The 13,608-nt window shown below is 43.7% G+C and overlaps 1 protein-coding gene across 1 annotated transcript; it reads left to right on the plus strand.

The window, feature by feature from the left end:
- The first annotated feature begins 101 nt into the window (after window positions 1–101).
- On the plus strand, window positions 102–13,304 carry CUNH2orf68 (chromosome unknown C2orf68 homolog). Its single transcript, XM_089681684.1, has 4 exons — window positions 102–286; window positions 3,795–3,910; window positions 9,444–9,589; window positions 12,492–13,304. The coding sequence occupies exons 1-4, from the start codon at window positions 186–188 to the stop codon at window positions 12,612–12,614; spliced, it is 486 nt and encodes a 161-aa protein (XP_089537810.1). The 5' UTR covers window positions 102–185; the 3' UTR covers window positions 12,615–13,304.
- Window positions 13,305–13,608: the final 304 nt, after the last annotated feature.

A 13,608-nucleotide genomic window follows, 5' to 3' on the forward strand; every position in this document is an offset into this window, starting at 1 on the left:
TGTGATTGGGGGCTGCCTGCAAAAGGCTTGGTGCACAATTAGCCAATGGCCAGTGAGACTGGTGACCGTAACCAATCAACGCTACGTCTGTTTGCTACCTCGTAGCCAATTAGGGGGAGCGGTATGGAATACCGGAGCGAATCAGAAGGTGGACTCTTAGAGCCGCCGGTGGGGAGAGCGGTAGCATGGACGAGGAAGCGGAGCAGCAGGCCAAGTCTGGGCCCGGGGGGCGGCTGGATATGAATCATGGCTTCGTTCATCACATCCGCCGAAACCAGATAGCGCGGTGAGAGAGCAGCAGACAGAAGTCATTCATTGCAGCTGACTGATGTCAGTGCCATAGAGTGCGGTAATGGGCTGATCTTGTTTCAAAGTGGGGTGATGGGCTGTCAGTGCTGTAGAGTGGAATGATAAGCTGTCAGTGTTATAAAGTGGGGTGATAGGCTGTCAGTACGGTAGAGGGGGGGCAATGGGCGATCAGTGCTGTAGAGTGAAGTGAGCGGTGTCAGTGCTATAAAGTGGGCTGTCAGTGGCGGAGAGTGGGGTGATGGGCTGTCAGTGCCGGAGAGTGAGGCAGTTGTCAGTGCTATAAAGTGGGCTGTCAGTGCCAGAGAGTGGGGTGATGGGTTGGCAGTGCCGTAGAGTGAGGCTGTTGTCAGTGCTATAAAGTGGGCTGTCAGTACCGTAGAGTGGGGAGATGGGCTGTCAGTGCTATAAAGTGGGCTGTCAGTGTTGAAGAGCAGGGGCGATGGGCTGTCAGTACCACTAGGGAACATCGTTAAAGTCGATGAACTAAAACCAGCTGAAGTCAGTAGTACATGGTGTCCAGTAACCATAGACCCTTAGCCCTCTTTTGACCCGTATGTGAATGTAGCTTATACTGGAACTAAACCTGCTGATTTAGCTGCTTCCCAAAACAGTTACATTCAAGGCCTAATAGTTTTTTTGCTATCTGTGTCTCATTAGGGAGATTTACCTCCACTGCCTGTTCTGTAGACTCAACAGGAAGTGAGAGGATCTCTTTCCAATGTCAGGGAAATCCAGACAGGAACGGGTGTCCCCAGTGGAAGATTTCCCTTCTATTCCTGTTCTGGTGGCAATTCACTCTCATTTCTGGTGACATTTGTGATCCGTGTAATTAGAGACACTTTATCTCCCTGCCAGGTGACAGACAGCAAAAAATACCTGATAGATTCACTACCCCCTCACACCTCTAAATAGTGATGCCTGGCAGGATGTCACTCAGCACTAAACTGTGGAGTCATTTTGGGAGGCGATCTGTCACAGTGGTGATATAATCTGGAGCCATCTAGTTCTTGGTTTCCCCATCGGCCTCAGTTTACATTACTTTACCTGTAGCATAGGTTCACGTTACAGGTCATGCCACTAGCCATCCTGCAGGTAGCAGCATCTAACCTGCAGGCAGATCACCAAAAAGAGAACCAGCCTCCTGTCACCAGCAACCTCCAGCAAGGAGAACTGACCACATAGTCAGGACACCATTAGCGTTTGTGCAGAGATTTCACTTTATATTTAATCATTAGTTCACCAGAATTGTTCATGATCAACAGATTATTTTTGAAGTATAAAAACACACACACACACACACACCGTAGGGTTCAGTATTGAGTTGGTCCACCCTTTGCAGCTATAACAGCTTCCACTCTTCTGGGAAGTCTGTCCACAAGGTTTAGGAGTGTGTCTATGGGAATGATTGACCATTCTTCCAGAAGCACATTCAGTCAGGGACTGATTTTGGACGAGAAGGCCTGGCTCCAGTCTCTGCTCTAATTCATCCCAAAGGTGTTCTATCGGGTTGAGGTCAGAACTCTGTGCAGGCCAGTCAAGTTCCTCCACCGCAAACTTACTCATCCATGTCTTTATGGACATTGCTTTGTGCACTGGTGCGCAGTCATGTTGGAACAGGAAGGGGCCATCCCCAAACTGTTCCCACAAAGCTGGGAGCAAAAAATGGTCCACAATGTCTTGGTATGCTGACTCCTTAAGAGTTCCTTTCACTGGAACTAAGGGGCCAAGCCCAACCCCTGAAAAATAACCCCACACCATAATCCTCCCCCCCCCCCCCCCCCCCCCCACCAAACTTTACACTTTGCACAATGCAGTCAGGCAAGTACCGTTCTTCTGGCAACCGCCAAACCCACACACATCCGTCGGATTGCCAGACAGAGAAGCATGATTCGTCAGTCCAGAGAACACGTCTCCGCTGCTCTAGAATCCAGTGGCGGCGTGCTTTACACCACTGCATCTGACACTTTGCATTGCACTTGGTGATGAATGGCTTGGATGCAGCTGCTCGGTCATGGAAACCCATTCCATGAACCTCTCTACGCACTGTTGTGCTAATCTTTAGCTATTGACTCTGCAGATAGTTGGTGGTTTCTGCGCACTGTGCGCTTCAGCATGCGCTGACCCCGCTCTGTCATGTTACGTGGCCTACCACTGCATGGCTGAGTTGCTGTTGTTCCCAGTTGCTTCCACTTTTTTATAATACTACTAACAGTTGACCGTGGAATATTTAGTAGCAAAGAGTTGTCACGGATGGACTTATTGCACAGGTGGCAACCTATCACGGTACCATGCTTGAACTCGCTGAGCTCCTGAGAGCAACCCATTATTTCACAAATGTGTGTAGAAGCAGTCTGCATGCCTAGGTGCTTGATTTTATACACCTGTGGCCATGGAGGTGATTGGAACACCTGAATCCAATGATTTGGAAGTGTGTGTATTTTGTAGGGTTCTGCTGGTGGGTTAAGGATCTTCTATGGCCCTGTTCAGCTCACCTAGAGAAACTGCCTGTCTCCTGGAATCTCCTCCATGCTCTTGAGACTGTGCTGGGAGACACAGCAAATCTTCTTGCAATGGCTTGTATTGATGTGCTGTCCTGGAGGAGTTGGACTGCCTGTGCAACCTCTATAGGTTCCAGGTATCACCTTATGCTACCAGTAGTGACACTGACCCAAGCCAAATGCAAAACTAGTGAAAAACAGTCAGAAAAGATGAGATATATATATATAAAATATAATGCTGCTGTACTCCTGTAAATGCCGATGCTTTTTTTGCATTTTCCCTTGCCCATGCATGTGTGTCTACTGTATTTCCCCAAAATGGTAGTTTTGTGTTCAGAAAATATGTCAGACACGCATGTATGAGTAAGCAGCAATACAAAGCATCAGCATTTACAAGAGTACTCACATTAACTTGTAGGGCAGGCTGTACAGGGCACGTGCAGCTTCTCTGTGGCAGGAAAATTTATGCTAGGTATAACACATGCCTATAATAATTTGTGTTTATAAACCCCTAATTACTTACTGAGTATGAAACTTCTTTATCTTTTAATCCTTCACAGTGTTTCTGTTTTAGCAGATGCTAAGACTGCTACCCCAGATTTCATGTTTCAATGTAGCTCCTATCTCTCGCAGCATCCTATGGAACCACCTTTGCTTTCAGAGACTAGAGTTTTATCTCCCCCCTACATTGTGTGCATTAATAGAAACACGCAGCCCTGTAGCCTAGAATGGCAAGGCATTGCCCTGCGCCTCCCTCCTCATCTTCTCCTTTCTCTTTCCCATCCTCAGACTTTAATGTCCACTGTTAACTTCTTCCTATAAGTCCATATGCAATCAGCATGAAAGTAGCTTGGAAAGTGCTGGGATAGAATTAACAAATCATTTACAAGGGGAATGTTTTTTGTTTTTTTTTAAAAAAAAGGGTTTAATACTTCTTTAATTTTTAGTTAAATGCTGATGTTTAAGTTGTTTTTCTTTTATGACTAGAGATGATTATGACAAGGAAGTAAAACAAGCTAAAGAGAAGCAAAAGAAAAGGTATACCCCAAGGCCTTCACGCCCCAAGAAACCGGACTTGCAGGTTTACCACCCCCGTCAGAGAGGTAACCTTAAATGTGCAGATTATTATATGTTAGCCAGTTAGGTTCCCTATGTGCTTTTTTTTTTTTTTTTTTTTCTTTCAAATAATGTGAAGACCTAAATTATTATTTCAGGTTTGTATGGTTAATGACTTTGTAGTGGTGAGCTGTCACCACCAGAACTCTCATTTTATCACAGCTGCCGTGTCCATTTCGAAGCCAAACACTGCTGTCCTACCCCACTGATAGAGTACCCATAATGTACAAAAAGCTGGGGAGTCCAGCTGCTGGAGTGTGACACCATGATTGTGTCCTTGTCAGATGGGATAGAGATGCAACCATGCCACAGGAGTCTGATTTGCTAAAGAAAAAAAAAAAAGAAAATCCAGCAAGTGGTTTAACCCACAGACACACACCCCAAACTCAATAGCAGGTTTGGGCGGTGTATGCTTCTAGCTAAAGAAGAACTTCAGGTTTAAAGTGGTTGTAAACCTCAATAGAAATCTGAACAATGCATATTCCTCTATAGTGTGTACTTGTCTCAATTAAGAGAACTAAGTGTCAATTCTGTCTGCTGCCCTGTTCCTCTGATATCAGCACAAATCCCTTTTTTGTTTTCCCCAGTTTTCCTGACACCGAGAGAAAAATGGTGACAGGGAGGGACCTCTAGCAGATTGACAGCCTCAACTTTGTTCCTGTGAGCTGTGTGGAAAGGGTGTCTTTTCCCTCCAATCAGCTTTCAGCTGTCCTCACTGAGCTCTGCAGTGTGTAATTTCAGCTGTCCGCCCTCTGCTTTCTGAACTCTCAGACAAGATTTAAAATTTCAGCACTTTGAACAGATTCAGAGAAGAGAAGACTGCAGATAACCGGTACAACTTATGTAGGAGGATTTGTTTCATCTCTGTGTATTATCGGAGGCCAGTCACTTCACTGGGTATATGTAAGGGTTTACTACCACTTTAACCACTTCCCATCCGGCCCATGTACATAAATGGCCAAACAGGAGCAGTGCAGGAGCGGGTGGCCATTTATAAACATCCTCCCGCTTCCCTGCCTGTGCACCTCCGGACACAGCAGTAACTGATCGCTGTTTGGGACCTCTGTGTGAGGTCCCGATCATGTGATCACTGATTGGCCAATCAGTGATCACATGAATAGTAGTAAGCAGATGTCACTTCTGACATCATTACATACTACTAGTAAAATCTGTGAATAATCACAAAGGTCACATGGTACAAGGCTATTCACAACAGCCTTGTATCATGTGACAAGCTGTGACCAATCACAGCTCTCACAGTATTTCTCAATGCCTGGAAGATTGCAGCTAGAGAGAAGGAGAAATGATTGCTTTTACAGCCTTTTATGGGTTGGGTGTAAAAGCAATCAATGTAAATGAAAAGAAAACAATCTTCATCACCCCCCACAAGTAGTACAGTGTCACTATGGTGACACTGTACTGCTAGGGTGACAGTATTTAAAAAAAAAAAAAAAAAGAAATAATAATATAAAAATGTAAAAAAATTTTTTTTTAATTTTTATAATTTTTGGTTATAAACTAATTTTGGGTTTTTTTTTTTTAGATAGCTGAATACATTTTTGCCAAGATTTATAAAGAGATTATTTGCAAAATTTTATAAGAAAAACACTTTTTTTCAAAATGTTTGGACTTTTTCATTTATATAGCAAAAAAAAAAAATCCCAGTGGTGAATAAATACCACCAAAATAAAGTTTTATCTGTCTCAAAAAAATGCTAAAAAATTTGTATGGGTACAGTATTGTATGACAGCGCAATTGTCATTCAAAGTGTGATCGCGCTTAAAGCTGAAAATTGGCATGGGCAGGAAGGGGGTGAAAGTGTCCGGACTTAAAGTGGTTAAGCATTCGAATGCTTAAAGCGGAACTAAACCCACTGACTTAACAGTTTTAAAAAGAGTTACATTCCTCAACCAAACTGTCAAACCATCAAATGGCTGATCACATGTGTAGCATCATGGCAGTTGAGGATCAAACAGAGGCTAAGATTGCTGCTTCCTCGGCTGAAAGGAAAGGAGGGTTTAGTTCTGCTTTGAAGCTGAACATTAGGAAATTCAAAAACTATCCCTTGCAGTGGGGCTGCGTTCACACTGCAGGAGATAAAGGATAAGTTCACTTTACAAAACAAAAAAACACAAAAAAAATGTGTTTAATTTTTCTTTTTTAACTAATTGCCGACTGCAGACAGCCGAATGACGGCTGCACTGCGGCTGGCCAGTTCTGGGTGGACGTCATATGACATCCTCCCAGAACGCGCTCTCCTGCGCGCCCCCGGCGATCTCCGTGATCGCTGTGTCCTACGGACACAGCTGATCACATGACGTGGTAAAAGGCCAATCACAGCGGCCTTTTACCACGTGAACAGCCGTGTCCAATGACACGCTGATCACCGGGAAATGCAAACGCTGTCAGATCGTGAGGAAAGTACTGCCGAAAACCGGCAGTTGTCAGAGCGGGGATCGGCACCGATCATCAGGGTCACTGATCATCAGTGCCCTGATGATCGGTGCCCAGCAGTGCCACACACAAGTTCCATCCACCTGTGCCCAGCAGTGCACCCACCTGTGCCACCCAGCAGTGCCACCTACCTGTGCCCAGAAGTGCCACCTACCTGTGCCCAGTAGTGCCACCCACCTGTGGCCGCCCACCAGTGCCACCCACCAGTGCCCATCAATGCAGCCCAGCAGTGCTTCCAGTCAGTGCCACCAGTCAGTGCCCAGCGGTTGTGCCAGTCAGTGCCCAGCAGTGATGTCAGTCAGTGCCACCTATCAGTGCTGTCTAACAGTACCCATTATCGGTGTCGCCTATCAGTGCCACCTATCCGTGACACCTCATTAGTGCTGCCTATCAGTGCCCCCTATCCGTGCCACCTCATTAGTGCCGCCTATCAGTGGCCATCAGTGCCGCCTCATCAACGCACATCAGTGAAGGAGAAAAATTACCTGTTTGAAAAATGTTATAATAGAAACAAAGAAACTTTTTTTTTTTTTTTTCAAATTTGTTTGCAATTTTTTTGCTTATAGCACAAAAAGTAAAGTGCCCAGCAGCGATTAAATACCACCAAAAGAAAGCTCTATTTGTGAGGAAAAAAATGATAAAAATTTCATATGGGTACAATCTTGCATGACCGCGCAATTGTCAATCAAAGTGCGACAGCACTGAAAGCTGAAAATTGGCCTGGTAAATAAGGGGGTATAAGTGCCCAGTAGGCAAGTGGTTAAAGCATTGCAGGACTCCAGCAGACTGTCAGCATAATCTGTGTGCTTGTACCTCGTACGGCCAGACAGTTTTACAATGACTGGAAGACTCCATGAACTACCACAGCGCTAAACAGTGCTGTGATAGTTCACTGAGAACTACAAGCCGACATTCGCAAAGGATGGTCGGTACATGTAGTTCCTTCACAGAACTCTGTATAATGCGGCCGTATGGGTGGAGCCACGCAGAGCTGCTTTGTAAAAAAGTGACAGCTAGCACGGGAAACTTCTCCCTGTACTTCTGTAACAGGGAGAGGGGGGCGATTTCTGTAGCCCAGGAGGTAGAAATCTAGTGCTGGACTGTATAAGATATAGACGTAGTGCAGCGCTATAAAATGACATCACATGTACATAGCTCATAAACAGATGTGTCACTAAATGTACAGATAACATAAATATAGAATCGTCCTTGTATGGATCAACACGTGCTCAACTGGTGCGTAAATCCCTTGGAGGGATATGTGACATGCATAATTAGACACAAGACAAATGGGTGTCCTTAAAATGAGAAAACACTCTTCATGCAGGTGTGCAACCGATGCGTGACAATCCTCAGTGCCTAGGGTGCCCCCTCACCTTCCTGCCCAGGCCCCACAGGGCCAATGAGCCTTATAGTATTGCTGCTCCAAAGTATGGATTCCTCCTTAGCAGTGGTGTTGGGACTCTCTCCTCCTCTAATAGCAAGGTCTCCCCTGTATACTCCTGCTTCTTAAGACCAGTAGCTCTCCATGCACGTCCCCAGTAAGGCAAGAAAATCTAATATAGTGTAAAACCATAGATTTATTGAGGTAATAAACTTGAATCTGCTCACATAAGAAGATATGTTTCAGCGTTTTCCACCACAAGATGGGTGTACTGCATATGTGGGTATTTCCGGGTGTACCAAGATGGCGTCTACGTCGTTGCACACCAAAGCAGTGTGCCGAGCTGACAGGGAGAACTGTTAGTAAACAAAACAGTCCTCCTCCCTGTCGGAGATCCTCGGAAATCACCAGGTGCTGGCGGGTTATCACCAGCTGGGACCCAGTGATTGACAGCCGCGAATGGCGGCACGGGTAGGGCAGTTGCGCATGCCCCCTACCCGGAAATGCAAAATCACATACATACACACATTATATATATATATATATATATATGTGTGTATGTATGTGTGTGTGATTTTGCGCACCCGTGCTGCCCTGTAGCAGTGTTTCTGCTATAGGACAGTCGGGAAGCCGTTAAAGTAACACTGAGGAATACCCAAAAAATGACTAAATATATTAGGATCGCTCAGTGGCATTATCCGATTCAGCGCTAACAGTGTCTAGGTGCCTTGTCTCCAAGATGTATCCTAGCTAGTATATAGAATGACTGACTGAGAAGAACCTTTCTGTTGTCCAGATTTAGATTGCAGATATGGGCTAGGGTTACACATGGGGTTGCAATCCCTTGCTTCTGAAAGATTTTATCACTTGTGGGCAATTCCTAAAACTAATCTGATACTAAGGAGATAATTATAGACATAGTTAAATCTCTCCCTAGCAAAAGGTTAGCATTGCCCTTGTAGTCCTAGCTTTTGACACATGTTGGAAGTAGTGGTACACCGAAATGAAAATTCTTAAACTGAAACTAAAAATTCAGAATGCATTTGGCCAAAAACCGAAATGGACAGTTTTTTTAAAAATGCCCAGCAACAAGTTGGCCAAAAAGAAATAAAATGCGTCAAAAACACGCATGCAAAATGGACAAAACACAAACTGGATTGGTGTGAACCAGGCATATGTGTTGCGTTTTGGATGCTATTTGCATTTTTTATCTGCCCAGCAGCAAGTTAGCCAAAAAAATTTCAACAAAACGCATTAAAAAAAACGTGCATTTAAAATGGAGAAAACGCAAACTGCATTGGCGTGAACCAGGCTTGAAATGCATTGAAAACCCATCAAAAATGCACACGTGTTGCTTTTTGTTTTTTGTTTTTTTTACCTTTGACAATAGCACCCTAAACGTGGTAAAATTGCACGTAAAATTGTGTGTTTTTGGCGGCCATTATCGGCAAAATGCCGATAACACTATTTTTGGCTGATACATTTCGGCCATCAAAATTTCTGTGCATCCACAGTTGGAAGGCAATCAAACTGCCTATGGGCAGAGGTCTGTTTGAGTGAAAATGTATGTCTGTATTGCATTGCTAAAGCTGTCAGTCGCAACCTTGACTTTTTCTTAAGCTAAAGTTTTTCTTGATTGTGCAGGTTTTCTGTCTGAGATTTCATCTTGTGCCTCTCCTTAGAAAGTTCCCACCCCAGTGCAGGTTTGGCCGAGGATGACATTAGTGAGAGCAGTTCAAGTACGGACCCTGAGCAGCTTGGAAATCAGCTCTTCTGTTTGGAGTTTGAGGCAGACGATGGCGAGGTCACATCTATCATTGTGTATGAGGTATGCACATTTTACTACACGCAGTTCTGTAGAGAATATTATGTGATCATGGAGCTGGCCTCCTCTTAACCCCACCACCCCACCTGCAATGCTCATTTTTTGTTTTGTGGTGTTGTTTTTTGTTTTTTTGTTTTTTGTTTTTTTGCGTTCTTTATTTACAAACCATATTTTCCTCTTTTTTTTCCTAGCAGTCAAAACAGGTCACACATCAAAAGGAAAAAAAGTACATATAAAAAAAATACCACAGCAGCAAACACACCCTGTAGCGGGTGCAAAAAGTTTTGAGATGTAACAAGAAACAGGATTGAGCCCCAGGACCCCAACACTGTAGAACGGGAGTTCAAATACAAGAGCCCTATGCATAAAGTTGTATAGGCATATGATCAGCACCATGGCTACCTGTATCGGCACCACTTGATGCAGGTTCAATGCGCTCTTTTAATCCATGTTAGGAAAATGAACTAGCAAGGCCTAACCAAATAGCAAGGAAAATGTAGAAAAATATAATAAAACAAATGTCACTGTAAAAATACAAACTTAGCCTACCTTAAAAATGGCCAATGTCAGTCAGTCAGCAGGGCAGTGGACGGTGTCAGTAAGGCAGAGGTTGGTGTCAGTCAGAAGAGCAGTGGATGGTGTGAATAGAGCAGTGGGAGTCAGTAGGGAAGAGGTTGGTGTCAGTAGATTTTATTTTTACAGGTAACAAAACACCTTGAGCCAATCACCATGGACCGGCAGAGAAGGAGAGGGTTGGGAAGTGTGGAAATTGTGACACCCCCCCATACTAGTTATATAATCCCATCCTTGGTGTTGGGAAGAATTTATAAATATCATTCCTTGATGTATATGAAGGAAGGTGTGAATTGTCATCCCCAGGTACAAATGTTAAAATGACATTATATGTGGAAGACAGGTGGTGCTGAAGGCCCCCACTCCTGTCCAGACTGAAACAGTTATCCCTGAACAGTGGGAACCGTAAACACCATGTGTCTTCCACATATAGTGCCATATCAACATTGCACCGATCAGTCATACCATTACGACCATCCATCATAACCCGTCGAGGCATGGACTCCACTAGAGCTCTGAAGGTATGCTGTGGTATCTAGCACCAACCTGTCAGTAGCAGATCCTTTTGGCCCTGTATGTTGCAAGTGGGGGCCTTCATGGATAGAACTTATTTTTCCAGCACACATCACAGATGTTCGATTTGGAGAATTTGGAGGCCAAGTCAACACCTCAGACTCATTGTCTTGTTCCTTAAACCACTCTGGAATTCATCAGACCAGGCCACCTTTTTCCATTGCTCTGTGGTCCTGTTCTGATGATCACATGCCCATTGTAGGTGCTTTTGGCTGTGGACGCATGTCAGCATGGGTACCCTGACCAGTCTGCAGCTATGCAGCCCCATATGCAACAAACTGCAATGCACTGCGTGTTTTGACACCTTTTTATCGGACCCATTTAACGCATTAACTTTTTCAGCCATTTTAGCTACAATTCCTCTTCTTTTGGATTGGACTACACAGGCAAGCCTTCACTGCCCGCTTGCATCACTGAGTTTTGGCCTCCCACAGTTTTGCCAGTTTTCCTTCCTTGGATCCCTTGTGTTAGGTCCTGACCACTGCAGACGGAGAACATCCCACAAGATCTGCAGTTTTGAAGATGGTCTGACCCAGTCATCTAACCATTACAATTTTCAAAGTTGCTCAAATATTTTTTTCTGCTTTCAACACATCGACTTCAGTGATAACATGTTCACTTGCTGCCTAATATATCCCACCCACTTTCAGGTGCCATTGTAACAAGATAATCAATGTTCTTCACTTTACATGCCAGTTGTCATAATGCTATGGTTGATATACCCTGGCATTTTGTCAACAATTCACACCTTCAGCCATGTAAATCAAAGAATTAACAATTATGAAGCCTTCCGGAAACCAATGGTGGGATTATGTAACTAGAACAGGGTGGGTCCACAATACCACCTCCCATCCTGTCCTTGGAAATGGCATCTGCCTTTCTGTGGTATTTGGATCAAGGTGTCAGTGCTACCTAATAAATGTTGGGGTAGTTTCCTGACACCAATAGAACTAAAGAGGTGGCATGGATAAGCTACGAAACCTCTTGAACATTACAGAACAAGTCCAGTTAAGTGTGATTACCCACTACTAGAGCTTTTTATGGAGTAATTTTCTCCTATCACGTTAGGGGAGTATTGCGGTTCATTTACAGTCTACCTTGATCTGAGGTCCATTCCTTTATTGCTATTTAAAGTGTTACTTAACCTACAACAGTAAAATCCCATCTGTATATGCAGTAAAGCATGCTTGTTATAATCACTGTGAAACCTAAGAGGTTAATCTTCTGTGTAAAAAGGCTGTTTAATCCTGCCTTCTCTGATCCTCCCCATCTTCTACTGTCCCCAATCCATTTGCTAATAGTACAAAGCTCTAGGAGTCACTCTGCACATGCTAACTTTAGTGTGTATTACTAGAGAGGTTTTTGTTTTCCTTGGGAGAGTGCATATGATCAGCACAGGGCCAATCAGCACTGTCCAGAGAGAGGGTCATGGGTTATGCAGCCTCATAGGACAGTCAGAGCAGAATGAAAACTCCTCCTACAAGATTAACCAGTGATCATGTGGACACTGATAGAAATCACAAGACTGCTATATACTACTGATGAGAAAATGTATTTAGCAGTTTATATTTACTACAAGAAATCCATTTCCATGTAGTGTGTACTGTGAGAGACCAGATATAGTGAATGCAGGGTCATGGGTTTAGTAGCACTTTCTAAGAAATCATTTCTTTATTGAAAACCCTAAGGACATAAAACCTCTTCTGCGCATAACCTTCTCCACAAACCAATGTATTACTTGGTTTTATTATTCTTGCAGGATGATGATGCTGAGCAGGTTGCAGCAAAGATATCCATTCAGAACCAGCTGGAAGCCAAGATGAAAGAAGCCCTTAAAAGAAGGATCCAAGAAGAAATCACCAAGAGACGAGTGCACCGCTGAGTGTCGTGTATTAGAAAAGAGTGCAAATGAGCAAAAGTATTTGCTCTGGTTATACTGTACTGGAATTTGTCCTTCTGAGTTGTGCAGTGTTGACGAGGGAAGACGTAAGAATGTGTATTGATCAGAATGTAGGAATCATGTATCCTTGGACTATTGCAGACTCTGGCTTCAGAGAGTGCTGTCTGCAGCTTTGGAGTTGTTTGCTGTGGGTACATAAGTAACATGAGCTCCATCCTCTGCAACTGGTGATGTGGATCTTTGGCAGATGAGGAATTTGGAGTGCCAGTGCCTTAATTGTTAGCCAAAACTGGCTGGGCTTGAATTTGCTGTTTTTTTATGTTCTATATTTGATCTGGCAATAGTGGTTGTGTTATAAGCCAGACAATAAAATTGTGATAATATTGTATACCATTCGGAGCTGGATCTCAGATGTAATTCCAGGATCTGGATATCTCTGACTTCTCAGCTGAGCTGGAACTGCTACCGTAGGACATTGGGAAATGCAGTTTTGCCCTGGCTGGAGAGTCACAGGATGCTCTTATAACCAGAGTACAGTTTGAGTTTACAAAAATAAAAGTATTAATAGATTGTGGTTTACCACAATGTTTTGTTTTTTTAAGAGCATCTGGATTTTATATAAAAAAAAATATATAAAAAAAAAGCTGATAAATAAAAGTGTGACAATATCAATATGTGATCTGGGCTTACTGCCAAAGCTTGTTTAATGCTGTATGGATTCTTACTGTTGCTGTGGGTTGATGCACGTTCTGAAAAGGCAAGTCATTCACTCAAATTGCCTGCCTAACATACCAAAAAATTGCTTACTCTGATTTCACTGTACCCTGTGAGCTTCTCCGTGTTCATTAGTAGCTGCAGCAAGTCAAAAAGATTTCCTGACTGGAGGACATCCAGCATCATTAAGCTATTTGCACTCAAGCTTGTACCTGGCCCACCCCTTTTTATTTGGATTTAAAGTAATTGTAAAGGTTTTTTA

This window comes from Staurois parvus, unplaced genomic scaffold, assembly GCF_062004578.1.
Source record: "Staurois parvus isolate SC_StPar_1 unplaced genomic scaffold, SC_StPar_1.0 ptg000276l, whole genome shotgun sequence".
Lineage (NCBI taxonomy): Eukaryota > Metazoa > Chordata > Amphibia > Anura > Ranidae > Staurois > Staurois parvus.